The 22,864-nt window shown below is 39.5% G+C and overlaps 3 protein-coding genes across 7 annotated transcripts in view; 1 reads left to right on the top strand and 2 right to left on the bottom strand.

Moving 5' to 3' along the window:
* Positions 1-13,993, bottom strand: part of pip5k1ca (phosphatidylinositol-4-phosphate 5-kinase, type I, gamma a) — a 49,864-nt gene extending 35,871 nt beyond the window's left edge. The window contains exon 1 of one of the 3 annotated variants that reach the window (XM_032571683.1): positions 13,395-13,993. In XM_032571683.1, coding sequence (XP_032427574.1) covers positions 13,395-13,527 — 133 coding nt within the window. In that variant the 5' untranslated portion in view covers positions 13,528-13,993. The remainder of the gene's footprint in view (positions 1-13,394) is intronic. The other 2 variants (XM_032571685.1, XM_032571684.1) reach the window with 2 other exon arrangements.
* Positions 13,994-15,513: 1,520 nt separating this feature from the next.
* On the bottom strand, positions 15,514-22,787 carry gpx4a (glutathione peroxidase 4a). 3 transcript variants are annotated; one of them, XM_032571648.1, is made up of 7 exons: positions 22,749-22,787; positions 17,458-17,552; positions 17,223-17,367; positions 16,497-16,648; positions 16,285-16,309; positions 16,073-16,132; positions 15,514-15,877 (listed from the first exon to the last, which is right to left on the bottom strand). In XM_032571648.1, exons 1-7 carry the CDS (start codon positions 22,770-22,772, stop codon positions 15,845-15,847), a joined length of 534 nt encoding a protein of 177 aa, XP_032427539.1. In that variant the 5' UTR covers positions 22,773-22,787; the 3' UTR covers positions 15,514-15,844. The 3 variants fall into 3 exon arrangements, with proteins under 3 accessions (XP_032427539.1, XP_032427537.1, XP_032427538.1); XM_032571646.1 differs by lacking the exon at positions 22,749-22,787 and adding an exon at positions 18,998-19,180; XM_032571647.1 differs by lacking the exon at positions 22,749-22,787 and adding an exon at positions 17,717-17,963.
* Positions 19,670-22,676, top strand: polr2eb (RNA polymerase II, I and III subunit E, b). Its single transcript, XM_032571645.1, has 8 exons — positions 19,670-19,858; positions 20,230-20,404; positions 21,254-21,369; positions 21,473-21,553; positions 21,641-21,699; positions 21,806-21,884; positions 22,344-22,416; positions 22,538-22,676. The coding sequence occupies exons 1-7, from the start codon at positions 19,802-19,804 to the stop codon at positions 22,407-22,409; spliced, it is 633 nt and encodes a 210-aa protein (XP_032427536.1). The 5' UTR covers positions 19,670-19,801; the 3' UTR covers positions 22,410-22,416; positions 22,538-22,676.
* Positions 22,788-22,864: the final 77 nt, after the last annotated feature.

Below are 22,864 nucleotides of genomic sequence, written 5' to 3'. Positions count from 1 at the left end.
GAGGAACAGGAAATGTCCAAAAGAACCACACTAAGGCTATAAGTCTTAGTTTTCAACCATTAGATATGTTCATGTTTGTGTTTTAGTTGGTTTACACACAATGGTGCCTGAAATCTGAATGACTCAAAATGAAAGCAAAAACATTAGGGAAACACCTATTTTTACATATTTGTAAGTTGAGGTCTTTACAAAAATAAAGATGTCATGTTATTATAAGACACCATATAAGTCTGGTTTAAATAGTTTCCTTTTAAGTAATTTGTAATCCAAAACTATGGTTTCTCTTAATTCTTGGGTAGAACCACACATTAAAAAATTGGTAACGTCCTAATGACAAGCTTTACAACCATACTGCATTTACAACACAGCAGCAGAACAATGTCCTTACTGCTTACAGTTGTTGCTTCTGTAAGAAACTTGATGAGAAACATGACCTAAACCTCTACTTTAGGCTTATTTTTTTAAACCCACATAATAACAGGTCTATAAGCAGTGTGTTACCAAACCCAAACATCAACCAATCAGACAGCCTTTTCTTGTGTGTCCAAACATTTTGCAAAATGGCCCACAATTGGCAAACCAATATTAAAATGAAAGCAAGAAAACTAAATACTAAATTAAAAATATATATATTTTCTGTTGTACCTAACATTTTTTAAAGAAGATAAAATTTTTTCCTTAGCAAGTTAAAAAAAATACAATTACAATTAAGTTAGTTTGTGAAAGGAAATGAGAAAGACATTTTTCAAAATAAAACCATGAGCATCAATTTTATCAGTTATTTTCTTGCATTTAAATGTAAATCCAAAAAATTGCATGTTGAAAAGTAGCTACAACTTCTTAATAATCAATTGAAAACATTGAAAACATCTTTATATGCACTACAGCAACCAGATCCTTTGTGATGACTTGGCCCCTCTAAAAATCCCTTCATGAGTATTCCCAATGTTTGCTTGATTTATTGAACAAACTAGTCCAAGCAGACGGTGAGAACACCCTGGTCCATTATTAGCAGTGCATATTCTTCATTTTATACAACACAGTAAAAGGATAAGAGAAAGCAGACTGTTGGAAAGAAATCCTTTAACCATGCCAACCCATCCATTAGAGTGAATAGCGACAAAGAAAGAGGCAGAATTAATAATAATGGTAATAATAAAAATTCCTGGCTGTAAGTGACTTATAAACTGAATCCTTAGAGAGACTCGGATTGGAGACTAATGCAAAGCAAACACAGTAGATTGAGGAAAACAGAAATATAAGAGACTCTGAAAGCCCTGTTACAAGTGTCCCAGGTCAGTTCAGGCTTTCTTCCCTTCATGGTGATGTTAGGGTTAATGGTCAGTGAATCAGCTTGTCTGTCGCTGTGGTCAAGACGGAAAAGTCCCAATACATATTTGAGGAATAGCAATAAAATTTGGGACACAAATTCCTGCTTCTCATGGGAAAATGATGCATGGACCCATAAATACAAGAAACTGGAAGCAAGTGCAGGGCAGTGCACTCTTTTCATCCACTACTGGGACAACTACGACCCAAATTCAGTCATCAACACATTGCCAACACTAAAATTTACACTTCTCTGCTGCTGACGAATCGAACATAAGTTTTATGAAAAATAAATCAATAAAACACTACAGCTGCTACTGTTCTGTACTGCTCTTCTTCACCAACTAATTTCACATTCAAATTGAGTGGAAAGTGGCTAAAATGACTACCTTGGTTGTTACTGACAGCAGCTAATGACTCTAGATGAAATTTCGCCGATGTTGTGAAGGAACCCTCATGATTACGTATTAATTTCACACCGTGGAACAAACTAATGGACCAGGTGGGAATCGAAGTGTAATTTTTTTTCCCCTCGGAGAGGCTTGAAAGCTCACTGGACTTTGAAATGGAAATTTAAGTTGAAGGAGACCAGAGAGAGATGTATATTAAACAGAAACCTGGCAGTTCAGACAAGGCTGATTATAGTGCCTTGCGAGTTTACATGTCCCTGACTTTTTCATATGGTGTCTTGTCAGATCCACGATTCGTATTGTATAATATTCAGATTGTATCCAGCTGACCAACACAAATCAGTGCTTAATAGTAAAGTGGAGGGAAAATGACCCATTGTTTCCAGGAGCTTTGTGAATAGCTAAGTAGTGAATAGCTCAAATCTAAAAAGTAATGAAAAAATACTTGAGGCCCCTTCTAAAAACGCAAAAACTACCTGATTTAATCGTTCAAACACCCATCAAGTAGCATTACGCCAAGGTCTTTCAGCTTCCCTATCTGCCTTTTCTGTGAAATATTTTAGATATGCTCACAAAAAAAAATCCACAATTGGGGGAATAATAGAGTTACAATTGGCAGAGAAATTTGAGACAAGCTGCTTTGGCAAATACTCAACCACAAATAGGCGGGTGGTTCACTGTAATGTGTCAGTGCGCCACAGTTTTCAGGAGTTTTTAAGGATTCTCAATATGATTTACGCAAGCTGGACCATTCTAACACATGAATTATTAGTGGGGAACCAGATGACAGTGATGCTTCGAAGCTTTGGTTCATCCAAATGAAGCAAAATGTGAAATGTGGAAGGATTATGGAAAACTGACTTTTTTTAAGTCTTATATCACATTATAATGTTATTCACTCATCAAAAACACACCTAGACTGTTACTTTGATTTATTCACAAATGTTTGAGAAACCTTGATCCTTGAATATTTACACAAAGCTCCACCTTCATAAAAAGCAGAGCTCCACTCGACTAGCAGCAGCAGCAATAGTTTGTATGAACTTATACAAACTACAATGCTTTGTTTCCCCCACATGCATAATAGCAAAAGGCAAAAAGAACTTTTTTCAGGTTTCGTTTTACCAGTCTTAGTTAGTATACGGCCTTTTAGCTGCTTTCCTGATCAATGTTAGTAAATCTCTAGTTAAACAGACGTGTCTTTGTAGAGCTGCACATGTCCTGTGTTGTATGGAGGAGTAAAGTAAATGGGTCTGAAAACAGCCTTCACTTTACAAATGTTCTGGTATTAAAACATTTTCCAATAAATGTATTTTATTTCCTCCATTTTATGCACTACATTGTGTCGGTTGGTGGAAAAAAAAATGTGTGGTTGTAATTTGCCAACATGTAAAAAAAGTGTTCAAGCTTTACAGATGTGAAGCTGTGTGTTTGTGAGAATGTGCTGCCCTCCCATGAGTAGGTCAGTTTGTAAAAATACAACAACTAATGAAAATAGGTACTCAGACTGATCTATTTTCAAAACACCCACTATAATAATTCGAACGCATCTGGACTACTGACTCACAGGTATCCCCTTAATGCATCTCGATAAACAGCCTGGTTTTCTGAGCAAAACTAAAAACAGTCAGCAGCAAAACGACTCACACACACGTAAGGGCACACATAATTATGTAATTTCACTATGTTGTCCATTACTGAGGTTGTGGGTCAGAATCGAGCTTGATCCTCACTGATCCTTTAAATACAGCTGTCAGCCAAGAGAAAGAGGCCCTTATTTGGACATATGAGAGGAGAGAGAGACTGATAATAGAAATAAAGAGAGGGTTGGTCAGCCTCAGCCCTTTGTTAATGATGAGAGCAGCACCTTGTCCAGCCGTGGTGACTCAGTAAGGTAATCTGCTCTAACTACAGAAGGAACAAAGCTGCACAACAATACGGGTTCGTGTTGGCGCCATGCGTCCCACGCAGGCAGAACCAGATCTGCTAATCGCAACCTGCTGTAACGATTAATCAGATTAATTGCGACTGAAATAATTGTTGGCCAATAGTCGATTAATCGCTAACCAACTCAACTGCTGAAAGAACAACATGCTAAGATAAGTAATTAAACTAAAACATTTTCATTTAAGATTAAAAAAAAAAACTTGTCTGTAAATATGCTTTATCCAGAACTCTTCAAGTGGCAGTTTTATCTTCACCTGGTACAATTTCTGTAAAGAAAAATCTCCTTTTAAGCATCTTTTGCTACACAATAGTTCATCGGTCAACACAGATCAGCCTTACTCTGTATTGACGTTCAGTCGAGCCTGAGCCTTTCACATGTTGATGTCAGAAGTGAGTTTTTATTAGCTGCAGATGCGTCCTTTGCTACAAATGATCAAGCATTCACAAACAAATCGTGTGAATGCATTTCAGGCAATAAATTGATCATTTATTCTTATTTAGAAGGCAACTTCATTGTTTGTTTAATTGCATCTTTTAATGAATATCTAATATTGTATGAAAAGGATTAAGCTGTTAAATGAAAAATCTGCAGAATGACAATTAATCGATTCATGTGATTAATGGATTACTAAAATAATTGTTAGTTACAGCCCAACACTGTTGATCAAATTATTAACAGCTTCACACATTGGTCACAAGCTTCTGGATCTTTCTCTGCTCTCGTCCCAATATCGATTTAATTCTTTCTTGCTTCATGTTCTAATCTATGATCGCTGACATGATGAGAACAGAGTGAAGATGATCTACAGTCTTGGGTATTTTCAGGTATTTGGTAGTTAGATCTGCACATCTTATCAATCTGTAATGTTCATTGCAACATCAGTCTGCCCGTATTTGAAGTTACTAATGCGATATTTTGTAAGTTACTGTGCTTTTAAGGGTCACGAGGGTCACACTCTGCATGCCGGTGGTATATTTGGGTTGCTGGACAGACTCTCCCTGCTCTTGATATAAATTTTATTGACAAGATGCGAAAGCCAACGGAGAGAAGTGTGGATACGGTGATGAAATAGAGGAGCAGAGCGAGAGAGAACTGTGCCGTGATGATATGGCAATAGCATGTTTCCCTGTTACATTGGCTGCCGAGCAAGACGCACTCCATGAATTTACCACTCCCCCACTTGAAAGAAAGCTGGCTCTATCTGCCTCCGTGCAGAGTGAGGCTGCAGTAAGTGTGGCTTAAGAGGGAAAATCCTTCCTGCATCTGCTGGAGGTCAAGATGAATGCTCAGAGATAAGCCAAGAGCAGCAGCCCCAGACTTTTGCAAAAATACAAAATAACTGAGCCATTAACTTGGTTTATTGCTGCTTATTTAGCTGTAACTCTGCCCACAAACAGAAACTGACTGGAGAAAAGCAATAATCATATATACTGAGGTAATTCAGAAGCAGGGAAAAGTACAATAAAGTGGCACAACAACCTTATACCCGTAGAAGTGGCGGTTAGCTGAAAATGTGTGATAGGAACATTTATATAAATCTTTGAAAGTGTTCCTAGGGTTGCTAATTCCTAGCCTTTCTGCAGCTACAACCAAATAGCTAGCTACTTTTGTTTATATTTCTAGGAAGAGATAGTCAGGTTTGTTAAAAGACAAACAGATTAAACTTTATAAAGCTTCAAACAGCAAGAAATGAACATATTAGCAAACTGTACAAGAGATTTCTGACACAAAATTGTTTTTTTGTTGTTTTTTGGCCAGAGAGATTACAACTGATATTACACAGGTTGGATACTTTGGTGAAAAAAATGAAGGATGCATTCACATCAGATACGGATTATTCTGTTTTTTTATTTGTTTTTTTTTTTTAAACTCTGACCTTTGAAATTGTGTATTTGGTCAGGTTTGATTTTCTGCCTGAAGACCACAACGCAATAACTCAACTTTGCTTTAGGGTGCATTCACACCAGTCCTGTTTAGTCCTGCTTCAATTGAACTCTTGGTTGTTTGCCTGGAAAGTCTGATTCGTTTTGTGAGGCGCAAACTCTAGTTTGTCTGAACACCTCGGTCTCGGAATGCACATGTAAATGCCAAGCGGACCGGAGACCAAGGAAACGAATCATATTCCCACTAACAGCGTGAACAACTAGAATAATTTGTGTCGCTTTTTTCTCTCAATCCACAGCACCGTCGAACGAAATACGAGAAGACTAAACTTGCCAACTAGGCCCACACTGTTTAATGAATGAACATCTTCTGTCACTGCTCAGATCATATTAAATATACATGAACCCCCGCAGCATCTTTCTCTCTATGAGCCCTCAACACTGCCAGCAGAGCTACAGTCCAAACAGGCAGACTTATTTGAAGATTCCCGTGAACATCTGAAGGTTCGGGTTAGCCGACCAGTGATGCATTTTAGTATGTTGCTGAGAAGTCAAAGATAATCCTTGTAAGAGCAAGAGTTAAAAGCTTCAAAGCAATTTTAATAAAACCAGAAACCTTTTCAAATTTGCGAAGCTGAACCTTAATGAGACTGGATAGAAATGCAGATCAAAAGGCAGAGTAGATCTATTTTAGAGCAAGAAAAACAAAAAATATTGAAAGTAGAAAGCCTAGATAAATTGCAATTGACCTTTCGTTGTTTGTGCTCGCTTTTCATCTTTGAAACTTTTCTTGCATACTTATTTTTGCAACTTTGCGATGGAAATGACTCCAACCGCCAAGAGTTACAACCCCAAAGACAAATGAAAAGGAAAAGTTGTACAAACAATGTACGCTCTTCAGAGATAAAGACTTATACTCTCTCATAGCTCAAACCTGTCTTTACTCGGCACCAAGTGGCTGAGACATGAGGTACGAAGTACAGTTCAATGTCTAACTAAGGGCTGAAAAACACGAGCATGACCAAGTGAGGTTGTGAGCAGGCAACACGTACATAATTACTTTGAATTTTCTGTGGGCTGTTCAGATAAAACAACGGTCTTTGTGCTGCTGTGTGAAAGCTCTCGTGCTCCAGGTGCTTCTTATGAAATAATGATAGCCTGCACAGTGGGCAAGTAACTATCCTAATTGAAAACAGCAGGCCTTCACTGTCTTTCCCCTCGAGGGAAGTCGTGACAGTGCAGCCATCTATGAGTGAAACTGAGCCGGAGCCGGGGGGTTTCAAAGCTGCAAAGTCCCCTTAACAGACATTAATACAGCTAGTTTTATTCACTTCTTCTTCTTTCTGATTTTTAATCCTCTTTTCGCATCGGATCAATGTGCATCATAAGCTGAAAAGGGTCAAGTGTGGCTCCTACTGGCTCGCCTCTCTTTGGTTCCTGTCTGCAGCACACATCCCCCACTTACAGGGAAAAACAGAGCGCACAAAATGTAAAGGAACCGCGTCATCGTGTACGTCAAATATTCTGACGTCACATGCCCTGGCATATGGCCAAAACTCCTAGTGCATGCTCCTTGGAATGAGCCACTTGGATGCAAATTGATCCTGGTGAGTGTAGTCTCGGAGACGACAAGGAGCGCGCACCAAGACCTTGCCGACGGAGGAAAGGGAAGGGGGGAGAGCAGATGGATGTTGAATTCCACAGGAGGCATCTTTGTGCATCTGTCAGCAGTTCTGACAGACCAAGGCTAAGGAGGCAAACAGAAAAAAACCCAAAACATACAAGGGAGGTCGGGAGACTGACGGTGAGAAGTAAGAGGCAGAGTTTAGGGAATCGCTCACCGAGGAGGAGGTGGACAAGCTGCAGGGAGTAAAAGAGAGGAGAGTTTATAAGGCTGAAGGTGAGAGGAGGTGAACCTGTCAGTGGGGTTGGTGAGATCAGAGGTGTTCATGCTGTCACGCTGGCAGAACACAAAAGGGACAAATTACAACCACCTGAGGAGAAGAAGCCTTAGAGGAGGTCTAAATACTGCGGCAGCTTTTTAAACAGCCAGCTGCGACTCTTACTCACTGCTGCATTCACACGTTCAGAGCAAAGTCATAATTACACATTAGAAGGACCTGATGTTAACCAAATGCTCAAGTTGAGCGCCGTCATGTGCGAACAGTAACGGCTTTGATAATCCAGTAAAACGCAAGAAGGACCTGGGCTGTGAAAACTCCCGTTCCTTTCTACCGAACCGATTTCAAAGCCCAGCGTGTTTCATGACAGACAGAGGTTGGGAGCTCAAAGGAATAAAACAGAGTAATGTTTCCGTACTCGCTCTTTCTCCACCTGAATGAGCTGCAGACGTACCTACAACAGACGTGTTGTGGAAAATGTAGTTTTCTCTTAAATGCCTTTTAAAATCTCTGTGCTTTTTTTGACTTAATCACGTCACAGAAAATAGCCAACTGTGAGTCTTTCTCACTTGCATCCATATTGTGGATTGTTGTCCTCACTTGAGAGTGACTATATGTGATGCATTTACTGCTTGAATTTTGTGGATTCTGATTGGTGGGGGACGAGCCACCAATCAGAAGCGTAGGAAGCCGAATTGGCTTCCCACGCAACTCCGCTCAATTCTCATCTCCCTTCAGTGATTTCTCCCACTGAGTTCGATTTCTCCAGTAAAATGTCAACCGGGCCAATCAGCGAACAGAAGGAGAAGCTGCGAACGATGATGTTGATTTTCTGAGCTGGCTGCATCAAAATTGTAGTCTGCCTCTAGTTTGGCAACGGCAGCAGAGGAAGTGAACAAAGTCATTAAATTTAACAGCCATCTCGTTCATTTCTCCCCTTGGAGTGAGAAGTGGTTGTTAAGGGTTAGCGTTGAACTGCTACATTACATACGTCACGTCCAAATGTTAGTGACTGGTGGAAATTTAAGACTTCAACAGAATCCAGACATCCAGCAAGCAATCGTATCTCAGTTGCCGAGGATCCAAACCCTTTGAACGAAGTGAAGCGTAGAACAAGGGGCTGGTTTTTACCAGGCTAGTCAGGGACCATCAAGTTGTCTGCTTCCTGTCAAGAGTTGCTGCCTCACCGTATTTCTGCAAGTTTAACTCACAAAACCATAGTAATCCAGTGGTCCCAATTTCATGCCCTGAAATGAACCAAGTATTATGATGAGCTGTAATATTAAACAACATTGCACACATGTACAGTATAAACCTGTATATAAGTTCAGCTTAACACTTTGTAGGGTAACTTTAAAAAAAAATACTGCGCTAGTAGCCTTTTTGAGGATTACTACAAGGATATTGGACAGCATATTGATGTATTAAAATTGTCTCTACTGCGTTATTAGGTTGACAGGGTCAAAGGCTATGTTAAAAACAATATGGTCAGATGGTCCAAAAAGCTACTGGATACACCTTTTGGATAGAGTAAAAGTCTATTCAACTTTTACTCTTATAGTTGAGATTAGACTAAAGATTTTAGTATTTTCTTCAGCAGAGGTGAATAGAATTTGTAAACTCAATGTCTTTATTTAAATGACGTAGAAATTTTCACATCTCTTTTTGACAAAACATCAAACTATTTCATTTAGTTAAAATATTGAAAAAAAATGAATTTTTAGCTTACTGTGGCACAGTTAAAAAAGTTTTAGTTTAAAAAAAAAATTTGTTTTACATGAGTCCTTTTGACTTGATGTTTTTGGCACATGTAACAAAAAGTTTAGACTCTACTAATGTTCAGCCAAAGTTCAGCCAAGCCAAAGGCTGTCCTATAGACAAAATATCTATCACTGCCAAAAATGATCTTCATGAAGTATTGAACGATCTATTCATTAAATAACTCAGAGCGATAAACGATGTTCACGACACTAATGTTTGTTTTATTTGTTTTGGGTCAAATGAAGTCTGGCAACCATCCACTAGTGAATGGCTTAGTAGTCTATCACAGCGCCAACAGCACAAACAAGCACACACAAATGCTCTCATGTTTAAGGACACCACTTAACACAACATGTAGGTTTTTGTACTTTATAATGAAGCAGGAGAACCTGAAAAAACAACAACCTACAGGGTAGTATTCGCAAATTCTACCCACAAAGGTAGATTTGGACCAACAACCCCTTCCTTATATGGCCCAATCTCAATAGCTACATATTAACTATAAAATCATACTTCAATACATAAGAAGATAACAAAATGCTTGGGTATCAATTCCTCCTCTCACTAATAAAACAGACAAGAACAGCAGTGGAGAAGTTAAGATGCTACCTGGGGCTTAAGGATGTTTTTATCCAACTACAGCTCCAGAAATGAGAGACGAAACCTCTTGACGTTGACACCTAAAAAAAAAATCTAACCCAGTCATCCACAATGTCTTCTAAAATATTTAAGCAAAGGATTTCCAATCTTTGGAATATTGAAATATTTAAACTTTGTGAGTCACCGAGATCTTACTAGAGTCAGGATGATGTGTGGAGTTAATTCAAAGTCCAGAAAGTCTCGGTATATTTCCACAGAATCACCTCTGAGAACTGAAATAACAGCAAGAATCTTTTGGTCTACATTTGTCAATACTGACTTCCACTAATGAGAGTAATCAGGCCCTTAGCATATAAAATTAGCCCGGCCATTGCCTTCCTCAATTCCACTCGATTCTCTTCTCCCTTCTGGGCTCCGTCTGAGATTTCTCCAACTGAGCTCCCTTTCTCTGGCTGAACTTCAACCGGGCCAATCAGCAAAGACAAGGAGGAGTTGTGAATGATAGATTATTCACTGTTTTAGAATTGCAGCCTTACTGTAGTTCGGCAATGACAACGGAAGAAGTGAACGAATTTAGTCTGTGTTGGCCACGCGTCCAAATATTGAAAAATTAAAGTCAAAGCAAAAGGAACATTTAAGATATTTTATTAGATATCATTCGGGTTGGCATTTATCTCTTCACAGTGAGATAAGGTTGTTTACAGTGCATGTAATCCTGTCTAGGCTTCATAGCGTAGCTTCCTTCGCGGTCGAGCTAGCTAGCGCACTACATACGTCATGGCCTAATGTTAGCAATTAGGGAAAATCAAATCTAATGTTTTCAAACTTCAACAGAGCCCACGCCTCTAGCAAGCAATCGTTTCTCAATAGCCGAAGGTTCAGATCCTCTGTACGAAGCAAACCGTAAAATATGGGGCTTGTTTTTACCAGGCAAACATCAAAGATGGCACTGACAGCTAAACAAACCCACAGAATGATTCTACCGCCACCATGCCTGACAGCTGGGACAGTGTTTTCTTAGGTTTCAAAAACCCTAACCCTAAACCTCACTTTGACTCTTGTGAACATACTTTGAGAATCTGGCCCCAATAGCACAATCCTCTGAGCACAAAACCTTCTACCAGAACCTATTTGGATGATTATCAGCTTCAAACTTCACCTTTGCTTTTGGGTCTGAATTTTGTAACAGGGTTTTCTTGCATGCAGATTGTGACAATGGTATTTCAACGACTTCCAGTTTGTGGCTGGCTTGATTGTTGGTGGTTTCTGGATATTTTTGAACATTATGGCAAATTTTCTTCATCCAGAGGGTGACAGTTTATTTCAGATACTTCAGATAGACCTCAGACATCCAAGATGGCTTCCGGGTGAAAAAACAATGCCAAGACGAAACTTCGGGAATACTTCCCACCTCAGCCTCATGGAAAATGTAAGGATTTTGCCTTGTGCAACTCAGGAAACAAACCATTTCAAATTAACTCCTCCAACTCTGTTGCTAAGAGCGGTCAAACATCAACAGCAACAAACTGATTCTTCTTCCTTTCGAATTAGAAGTTACAAGAAACCGAGGATTCTTATCTTCACAGCTATTAAGAACAAAACTTCAGGTCTCCGTTTGCTAGTAAGGCAGCAGTGCCAATAACAGCTTCAGTTAAAATCTGGTCTTCTCATAGCAAAACAAATGCATCGTTTGCTTTTGTTCATTGAATTGAGCACAAACAGACCTCATCTTACCTGACTCATGATGTTACCTGACTCCTAACAAACATGCATAATATGTAAATGAAGTCAGAAACCTACAGCAGAAGCATTTCTTCCCCAAATCTCATCACCAAGCACAGGCAGTTCTCATTATGAGGGTGCTGTGGAGGTCCCCTGCAGGGGGTAGCTGATTTTATTTTCACTGCAGTTGCCGTTTAGTTGTCGCTGAGCAGTGCCTAAGAATACGCTTTGACTGTGCAACTTGGAATGAGCAGCCCAACAACAAGATCCATAGTGACAAAAAAAACAATTTCTTAATCAGTAGATGTGAAGGTTACACAGCAAGCTGATAAACCTGTAGCAGCTGAGTTTTTTTGTAAGCATAAACCCCAAAATGAAACAAACATTTTAATTTTGTGAGCGTCAAAGAGGAGGATTACAGAAGTTGAAGAACAATATGCAGGAATTATGGTGGATAGTAAAGTCACAGCTTACATTTAATTAATGATTACATTTGGTTTTCTTCTACAAGGAGCTGCCTTTGCTACCGTGAGCAGCCGTTTGTTGTTTTTTCTTGAGTGTTTCTAGCTGCCGGTCGTGAGCAAACCCCTTCTAAAATAAATTTTTTACAGTATAGCTGTAAAGTGTACATTAGCTGAAGTAAGCATAAAATCTTAACCCCCAATAAACCCATTATATTTTATAATGTACAAACTGCTGGGGAGGGAGGGTTCTTTCACCAAAATCTTGGGTTTATGTTGTTGTGACATTACACAACAACACAGCTCACTTTCTTTTTTGTTGGGGTATAATAAACATGAAAATTATCCATTTTCAGGGAGGGTGGCGCAATTGTCCACAACTGTTGCCTCACTGAAAGACGATCCAGGACTTTTGGTGTGAGGTTTGCATGATCTCCTTGTGTATACATTGGTTCTTTGTGGGTACTCTGGCCTCCTTCCACCAAGCAAAACATAATTTGTCACTTTTCACTTCATACTCAGACGTCAGAAAAACAGCAACACCTCCTCAAGTCGGAATTCCAGCTGGGAAGGTTAGAATGTTTCCCAACTCGCACCTGAGACGCTCTAACTTATGAGACCAATTGAACACAGCTTGTCCTTAAGTGTGAGTGTGTCTGTGTTGCCCTGTTCAGTCTGCATCTAGCCTCAGTATAGGCACCATCCACCAGCAATCCTGCAAGATGTACAGAAAAAGGTGGATAAAATGTATTAATTTTACCTCATCAGTCTTTTGGGTTGAAAACCTAACCCCATGGCTCAAATTCAAACCCAAACCTGTTGTGTTAAATCAAAGCAGGGCACATTTCACCCTGAAGCGAATCTGTAAAAATAACACAAATTTGGTTTGTTTTTAATGCAATGGTTTTTACAGTTCATGTTTTTAAAAAACAAAAAAATCTTCTTTATATTTCTAATTAACAAGAAGCACCAGAACGAAACATGCTGTCCCTGTTAGAGAGGTGGTCTAATATCCTAGCAACGCCTCTGTCTATTTTTTTATTTCCCCCAGTTTACTAGTACATTTATCAGCTCATACATATATAATAACGCCCATTTGCTTGTCTAATCTTGTCCGTGGTTTGTTGTGTTTCTAGCCGCTCAGGACACGCAGACAACACGCTGCCCTGTGCCAAGAACTGCATGTTCATAACTTCACCTGCTCTCCTCACCCATTACCAAGCTACTAGCTTAGCTTTCCAGTTCCTGAGGCTAGCAGAGATGAGTCGGGACTTTCTGCTCACAGCAGCAGAAAGAGAAAATCTAACAAATAATAATAAGGAGGAAAATAAGCGAACATTAAAGAGGAATGGGGGTTAATGAATACGTGATAAAAATACCCATGTCTGCGGCGTCCATTCCGTAACTGACTCCCACAACCGTCTCCCCATCATCGGATGCTGTGGCCCCGGATAGAGGGCTCCCTTCCCCGGCCTCCGACAGTCCGACCGCTCCCTCGGCTGCTGCTTCCATTCAGCCTCCCGGAGGAAAAAGAAAACAAGCGCGTCCTCCGAAAGACAGACCTCTTCTCAGCGGCGGTGAAATCCCGGCGGAAGGCGGAACGACGCGTTGGTGGATGTGTCACGGTAATCACCGGGAGTAATGTGAGACGGTCCTCAGCGACGGTCCCCTCATCAGTGCGGTGTTCCCTCACGAAGCAGCGCAGAGCCCGCTCGTCTTGGCTGCACTTGCTGCTGCCTACTGAGCAGCTCCCGCTGCTGGTGCCTGGTTGGTGTTGGTAAAGGAAGCTCTGGCTCCATCTGCAGGCATGTGGGGGAACTGCAGCCAGGACCTCTGAAGACGTGGACATTTTCAGTGTGTGTCTCTTGTTGTGAATCCTGGAGTCAGCAGTGGCATCTTTAACTTTATTCATTCTTGAATACTTTTATAAAAAAAGACCGTCAGAAAACTGCACTATGGATTAAAGTAAAGTGATTCTAATAACTCAAATAAACATATGAAGGATTTTTTTCCAACTACTTCATCAAAACCCACCCTTAAATTTTCTGTAAGTAAATTGATAATAAATTATTATTACTACTACTACTATTTTTTAAAGGAACTATGCACACCGCAAACACACACACACACACACAGACTCATGCAATTCTTACCTGCACAGTTTTTAGCAGTTTTTCCAGATTAAGATTTGGGAAATCTCAGAGAGCTGCAACTCCTCACATTATCAATGTCACTTATCAATAACAGTATAGTACAATTGGGATGGCACGGTCTTTCACAGATGATATTCTCAGTGGTCAAATTGTGGAATTAAATAAGATTATAAAAATGTTGCTATCACCCTCCAAACCAAGGGTGACAGCAACAAAAACACACACCTTACACTGCATTCTACATGTACGTTTTTTACATGTTGCAAATCACTAGATTCAAAATGGGAAATGTATGGCTTCTAGATACAGAAGTTATGCCCACAAAGATTTCTGTTTCATATCCTTGTATCCTTCTGAGGCTCTAAAAATCTATTAACTATTTTCTAAAATATAGTCAAGCAGTTTTAAACTCTTCCCTCTCCTCATTCAACTGGCAACCCTTTAACCATTTATTCACAGAAAGCCAGAACCCAGCTGTAAGAAAACTAAGAAACATACGGGGCCTGATCTGGAGCAAAAACATTTCTTTATGAGCTTTTTAAAAGCAATTATTAATTTACTTTTGACCTAGAATTGTTTTCATTTGACCTGTTCAGAGAGGAAATACTGTGTAACACAAAAACTGGTAGATTATTGTTCAGAAGTTTTAGGCAGGAATGGGACACAAAGCTGGTCTGATTCATTTCATTAATTCAATTCCAAAGATAAATAGGTGAGACTGTTCTTACAGAAGCTGCAAACTCAATGCCAACTTCAGTCTATAAAGAGACAATATGCCAGCACTATTTAGCTAAATTGTAGCTTAAGGAAAATATTAGAAAAGTTAGCATCTTTTCCAAACTATAATCATAAGATACACACAAAAAAAACCCATAAGAAACTGGAGAAATGTAAATATTTCCTTATCAGTGAAGCGGTTCAGTTATGTGTTCATTTGTTTCACATATGTTTGAATTTTTATTTTTTACTACAGAGACAGTCGGCCAACATTTTCTTGCTATTATTTATTTTTATTTCTTGGAAGGGTTCAGTTTTTAGTTCTTGCGGCAGCGCCCCCGCCAGAAGTTGGCGTCCTGAGCAACTGCCAATATTGCCTATTCCAAGAGCCATCTATGGCCATCATTCAGTGATAGTTATTTAATAAATAATGTCAACTAAACGCAGTTGGCATGTTTTATCTGCAGAATTTGTAATCAATTAAGCCCTATAAAAATGTTAGTATGCTGGTGATAGCATCAGCTGTAAATATGGCCCCCAATAAAATTCTGCTTTGGGCCCCTTTTAATCTCTGGCCGGTTGTGACAAAAGCAACACTATCGAGAAATTTCACAGACCAGACAAAAACTACAATTTGGATCTGAGCAAATTTATTAAGAAAAAAAAAAGACATCACTTTGTGTAGATTAAGAGAATTATTGATGTGCACAGGAAACCCTGTCTCCTTCTCTCCAGAGAACCAGATTCATATCAGTTTTGAGATCCTTCCAGTAGGTTGGCACGCCGTTTTCATCAGGTCTGTCCTGTCCGCAATGCGGGTTTTGGGACAGACCGTCACTGGTCTGGGACGGACCTTAACCATATGAATCGGTTCTTGGAGAGGTAAAGACACATAAGGAAGCATTGGAGATGTAATATGATAAGCATGGCATCAGTAGTCAAGGAATGATTGGGGTGCATTAAAGGTATTTGGGAAGATCCTTCTCCACCACCTGGAAACAAAGAAAGAGTAAAATGTCATCTGGAAATGTTCCAGTTCCTATGAATTATGACACAGAAATTAAGTTAGTTTGTTCGTTGTTTCCCACTTAACACGAGTTGATTTAAAGGGAAGTTTGATCAAGGTTCCTGCAAGTCTGACACAGCTCAGATCAATTCAGTAACAGAGGGAAGGATTTTGTACGTACGCTTGGATCGTCCAGGGGTCCGTATCTTTTCACCACCTGCCCCTCCCTGTTGATCAGAAACTAGGTACAGAAAAAAAAAAAAAAACACAAAGTAACTTAGCATGAGCTTTAAAAAAACACACCCAACAATTAAGTAGTAGAGTAGTTTTCTTATTAATTTAGAAAAAAAGAGAAGACAAGGTCAAACAATCTAAACTATTAGTTTGGATTACCTTAGTGAAGTTCCACTTGATGCTACTGCAGGATTGAAAAAACAGGCATGTCAGAAAAATCATTTTTCATTTGATTGACCTTCATTTCAGCTTAAATAAATCCCTGGCACTAAAGTTGATTTTATGAAACCTGGTCATCTGCAGCTGTGATTAACTGGTATCCAACTTTTACAGACTAGTGTCTTACTGAAGTATTTTTATTATCAACGTACTTTCCGAAGGTCCCCTTCCCGTTGGGCTGCTCCTTCATCCACTTCCACAGTGGGTGAGCGTTCTCACCGTTCACTTCGATCTTACTGAACATGTCAAACTGAGCATCGTAACCCTGGGCGAACTGCTTGATCTGAGTCTCGTTACCCGGCTCCTGCAGGTAAAAACCAGAAGGCAAACGGATAGTTAGTTTTAAAAATATAAATAGAAACTGGTGCTTCCAAGTCATGTTTCCAGTCACTGCTGATTTTGTGTCAGATTTCTTAAAAAGAACACATTAAAAAAAGTTATTAATTCCCAAACTATAAACTACAATGATGCTAATGAAGACTGTGTGCAAGTTGCTGACCGGTACTGTCTGCCACAGAACAGTCCTGAGTCACACAAATATTATAATGACCTCTTTCTTGGCCTGAACCTACACCGACTTGACGGTATCTTCTCTATTTATGTTCTTATATTATACCGAGCTTCATAAAGCTGGCAGCTTCTGGATAATTCTGCTGATTAACAGGCAGAGATCCAAAACAAACACATTCATAAGAACCTTATCTACTAAATGCCAGCACTGGCAGCACTGAAAACATTTATATCTGGAACTACGTCTGTGGTCGTGTAAATTGTAAAATCTGTCATCAAAATCTATTCGTTTTAGCATGAAAAACTTTTCTTTGGTCACAGTACAGCTGTGCATCAATACAATACAATTTAAGTGAATTTAAACGTACCTGGTTCCCAAACTGGTTGGATGGGAAGGCAAGGATGCGTAAACCTCTCTCAGCGTACTTGGCGTGCATCTTAGCAAACTGAGAGTAGTTTACAGGAGTTTTACCTCATTTAGAGGCAACGTTGGTGATGATTACAACATTTCCTCTGAAGACACACACACACACAAAAAAAACACATTAAAGAAAGATACTGTGGCTGTCACATTAGAAGAGAAATGATCACAAGCAGACTTACCTGTACTTCTCGAGGGACACCAAATTCCCATCGATGTCTGTTGCGTTAAATTCATAAATGGACGTCGCTCTCTGCCAATCCTCGGTTGGGGTAGACTGTTGGAAAAAAGGGGGTTAAAATTATATTTAAAAAACACCTCAGCATTTCTACTTCGAACTATGTATAAAAAGGGATACAAATACTGAAAAAAATAGCAAAGTTATGAATAAAAAATGAGAGTAAGATCCACCATTTAAGCCCTGATTTGATTCCGTCTTACCAGCGCCTGCAGCAGGACAGAGAGCAGCACTGTGCACCCTATCAGGCGCATGACTGCCTCTTACTTTGTTCCCCTGAAGACAGAGAGAACAATCAGCTCCCAACGCCTCGCGATCTGTGACTAAAGCTTACAGCCTCAGACTGACAGACAGAGCACACACCAGGTTGTTCACAATCTACCAGGGGGCGGGCGCAGATTTCCAGAAATGACAAGCTGTGACTCCTTGGTTCTAAACAAATAAATCCAGATCAGAAGGGCACGTGTCCTGCAGTCCATAGTTCAAAGTCTTTCGATAATCTTGGGCAAAACTGAGCTGCGTGCGGCCCCCCGGGGGCAAAGAGCGGTGCTCAGAGCAAACACACTCAGACTGTTTGTGTAATGCGATTTAATTAAAAAATCGAACTGGAAACCAGTCAAGTTTGGGGAACACACGCAGGTTGAAGAAGGTCATCTGAGCGCCAGAGCTTAAAAGCAACCAAATCGTAATCCTAGACAACAAAAGAGTGTGTGTTTCAAGACGTTTTAAAGCAGCGTTATACAAGCTGATGTGGGAAATCTGCAGCGTGAGTGCCAAGAAAAACATTATTCAATAAAAAGCAAAGTTATCTCGATTTGGAGACATGTTCAAAAGATTTAGAAGGATTTTTCTTATATCATGTTTAAGCAAGTTTGTGTAATATTCACCCTTTTCATAACAGTAATTTACTAATACAGAAAAATGCATACCACTGGAAATGTTATACTGCTATATATTTTTAAAAGACTTTGAAAAACCTGTTTTCATTCCAATTCCAATTTATTCCATCAAATATAACTGCGATAAAACATTTAAAATTTACGGTTGGAATGTGGAAACAAAGGGTATGAATGTTTTTACGCTGTGATTCAGTTATGCAACATGACCAAAGGGCACATGCAGCTGTGTTTATAAATGATGAGGTTATCAGCAGGTGACATGACCCAGAGGGCAAGAGAGACATTGACTTGAGTGTCATGAAGTACAATCCTGTTACAGCACTTTGAATATTTGTCCACAACAAAGTACACAGTCTGTGCAAACTGTTTATAGGGAGCAGCAGTACAGGTTATAAACTGTGCAGGGGTAAAAGCAACCAGAGAGCCCTGGAATGCTAATCAAAGGCTCGCAGCATGATGACAGTAAGAAAAGCAAGCTAACAGAAATATGGTGTTACAGCTGCGGAGGTTAGCTTTCTCATTGTTAAGCAAGTTTGAGAATCTCGCGTCACACGAAACACATCACGTATCAGAGTTTTACATTACCGTCGTGGATAAAACAAAGTACAGTATCAGCGCCAGCAGCGACCCACTGCTCGCCAGAGTCCCTACTGCAAAAATAACATATAACGGCCTCATTTTGGACAGTTTTGTAAAAATACGGGGTCCATCTCCACACCAGCTGACCGTGACTCCGCCCTGCTGAGCGACATGTTGTGAAAGAACTGCAGAGGGCGGAGCAAACTGTGAATTATTATTAATTATTATTATTATTACTATTTATTCACCTAGCTAGCGTAATTATTCAAATATCGTCCCTTAAGCGTCTCTTTCGCACCTCAACGTCGCCGCCATATTGTGATCGTCATGAGTTATTTAAATATGAAAATTTAACACCATTTTAATATTTTTTCGCAACAATATTGCAATAATAATCATTATTATTAATGCCATATTATGGCAAAGACCATGACCCTGATTATAACTAAAACCGAGCTGAACAAAAGTGTATTGTGGAGCTGCATAAGAGTTTTCTGTATTACAAGCACAAGATAAATATAAAATTACTTGAACGTGAACTTCTGTGAGCCTTTTAACCAGAAAAACATCCGCATATACAAGAAAACAAAACAAGATACTGTTTCCGGTGGGTAACTAATACGAAGCTGCCCCTCACAATATGGCAGACGCACTGGCGTATCATGTCTCACAGCACGTGACGTCATTACCCTGCGTTGGTAAACGAAAGCGTGTGTCGCCTTGTCTAAGACGAGGATCAAAACGGTCTTATCCATTAAAAAATTCCATACTTTTTGTACATTTTGTTCAGTTTGGGTTATTTAAGGCGATATGGATGACGAGGAGGAAACTTACAGGCTGTGGAAAATCCGCAAAACCATCATGCAGGTGCGTTAGATTTGAAAGTTATCTTCCTTAGCATGTTAGCTTGGCGAGTCGCTTGTTTCAATAAAGAACTCTTCTTTGTGGTGTTGGAAATCCTGGGGTTTCATAGAGTTTTAAACTCTTTTCTTGTTGACATTTAGCATTTTCAGTGTAAGTAGCAACCTAATAAAATAAAGCCCGATAAAATGAGTAACGATACGGTTGGAGGTAAATATTCTCGCTGTAAGGTTTCTGGACTCCACTAACATTATTTGAGTATAAGCTTATACTAAAAGTAAGAGCCAGTGATGGATAAAGTCTATATGATCGGACTGTCAGACAGGACAAACTTGCTCTGAATAAATAAACCAACGTTGCTTCTGATTCTCCCACAGCTCTGCCATGACAGAGGCTATTTGGTGACGCAAGACGAGTTGGATCAGACTCTGGAGGAGTTCAAGAGTCAGTTCGGAGACAAACCCAGCGAAGGTCGACCCAGACGTACAGACCTTACAGTGCTGGTGGCACATAATGATGATCCCACAGACCAGATGTTTGTTTTCTTTCCTGGTAAGATTTTGCGTTTATAGTTCAGTCTTTAAACGGCAGTGTGCAAAGCATTTGATTTACTTTGAAGCATTCAGAATTTTTGTGTTTTATTGAAGAAATTTTGAGCAAAAAAAAATTATCTTAAATTCCTTTGAAGCTTTGTATTAAATATTATTTTACTTCTTACTTCCAGTCTACTTTTTGTACATCATTTTTATATTTATGAGTTGTCAAAGAAGGAACTGTCACTGATATCTTTTGATTATATTTGCTTCCCAGTATCAGCACAAACACACAATGTTAATTTGTAACCCTCTAGTTATGAATTCATAATGGCTTTTGCCAGCAGCATAATAATAATTTTAATAATAAATGATCATCTTGAAATTCCTTCATTTTTTTGGATTAGAAGAACTACAAAATGTCTTTTCCTTTATATGTTCTAGCTTGGGAAAAAAAAAGTAGAAATCAGCAGGTCAGTGCTTGGTACATTCCAGGAAATGGCCTAATTGACAAAAAAATAAAAACAACTAAATAAAACTGAAGTTTCATCCTTTACATATTTCAAGTGATAAGAAATCTCAAGAAGACTTGAACCAGAAATTGAGATATGCAATACTACGTTTTGAAAGATTTATCAAATATTCATGAATTGATGCAGGAAAACTTCCTTTCCATATGTGTCAAACTGTCCAATCGGGTGTAAACAGTTCTAGTCTTTTCCTGAGAGAAAGATGCAAAGGTATTCAAATTCTAACTTGAACAGAAAGAAATGAGGCACAGTAAATATTATTTCTTTATTTGAAATTGAGACGTGTTTGATCTGATGGATGAAAATATTCGTGTTCATCGTTTTGTCGTCCCTGCCAGAGGAGCCCAAAGTGGGGATAAAGACCATCAAGATGTACTGCCAGCGGATGCAGGAGGAGAACATCACTAGAGCCATCATTGTGGTTCAGATGGGCATGACGCCCTCGGCCAAGCAGGTGAACAACTTTCACACTCATGCAACGCTTCGCGTGAGAAGGTTTGGAAAAGTGACTCTTTCCTGGATGTTTTTCTAAATCAGTTTATTGATATTTGTTGCAGTCTCTAGTGGACATGGCACCCAAGTACATACTGGAGCAGTTTCTGCAGCAGGAGCTGCTTATTAACATCACAGAGCATGAGGTAAACAACAGTGAGTTATTTTAGTTTAGTTTTTAACATGAACTAATAACAGCGGGTTCAATTCTGCATCCTGTCTTTGACTTTCAGCTTGTTCCTGAGCACATCGTCATGACAAAAGAGGAAGTGACTGAACTTCTAGCCAGATAGTATCCTGGTCGATCCACCTCTGCAGTGTGTGTTGCAGTGTGCCGAGAGGTTTTATGCTTTGTTTTCCGTTTGTGCCTTTGTTCTCCTTAACACCTTTTAATTTAGTAAGTTAAAGGAAAGCCAGTTACCAAGGATACAGGCCGGAGACCCCGTGGCTCGCTACTTTGGATTGAAGAGAGGACAGGTACGGTAAACACGCAGCGAAGACAGACAAGCACAATGCATTAAATACGAGTAGAAATAATCTGTAACATCTCTGAGTGGGGAAACTCCAGCAAGGTCACAGGCAAATCCAAACATGCAAATTCCCACAGAGGTAGAAAGATAAAACCATAAAATAAGACGTGCCTGCACCTGAAAGCAGATTTGACATTTAAAGAACTGCACAAAAGGTCCAGTTCGTTCTGTAAACATGTTTTTCTCACGGGTGCAGCTGCAGACCAACAGTGCAGACCACAAATGTCCTCACTATCAGCCACGATTCACTTCAAAATGAGCTCTCTGTTTACTGGAACTTTTATGAGCTGTACAGTTGTGTGATTAGAATAAATGTTTGGACAAATGCAAAACACCATCAGCAGTGTTATGGAAACAGAAAAGAAAGAAAAAAAACAAATGGAAGCTATTTTTGTGAATTTTACAGGTTGTGAAAATCATCCGACCCAGTGAAACTGCTGGCAGGTACATCACCTACAGGCTGGTCCAGTGATGGACAGGTACGCAAAACAACTTTTAAGACATTATCCAGTTTTAAACTCTCTAAACCATCCATTTGTATTTTAAGTCTTTCAGTTTTGAGTTGCAGAATCTGACACACGCGTTTGTTTTGTTTTCTAGTTCTACTGAATCGACCTTCAGGACCGCTGAAATCCAATTTTTGCTTGTGGATGGAATTTCTCCTTGTTTTTAACTTCTTTAGATTCCATTTTTGTGTGTATTTACTGATTTTTTGTAAAATAAAGTCAATTCAAATATGGTTGCCTGAATCTTTAGTTTAAAGCAAAGTTTTACCGGTGTGCAGAGCTGTGTCAAGAATGCGAGTACCTACCTTCTTTTTCCTTTTGAAAGGCATGTTGTAGCTGCTGTAGGCTGGAGTTTCTAATGCTGATTTTTTTTTTAACCTCGTCTCTCACAGACACTTCCTCTATATGCCCTCCCTAAAAC

Source organism: Xiphophorus hellerii, chromosome 9 (assembly GCF_003331165.1).
Source record: "Xiphophorus hellerii strain 12219 chromosome 9, Xiphophorus_hellerii-4.1, whole genome shotgun sequence".
NCBI classification, from domain to species: Eukaryota; Metazoa; Chordata; class Actinopteri; order Cyprinodontiformes; family Poeciliidae; genus Xiphophorus; species Xiphophorus hellerii.
This window is presented reverse-complemented; position numbering and strand designations above follow the sequence as displayed.

Bases quoted from the DNA above. Each gene is read 5' to 3' on its own strand.
- polr2eb (XM_032571645.1), top strand. From the start codon at position 19,802: ATGGATGACGAGGAGGAAACTTACAGGCTGTGGAAAATCCGCAAAACC. The intron at 20,405-21,253 runs GTAAGATTTTGC...CGTCCCTGCCAG, and splicing joins GATGTTTGTTTTCTTTCCTG to AGGAGCCCAAAGTGGGGATA. The intron at 21,885-22,343 runs GTACGGTAAACA...TGAATTTTACAG, and splicing joins TTGGATTGAAGAGAGGACAG to GTTGTGAAAATCATCCGACC.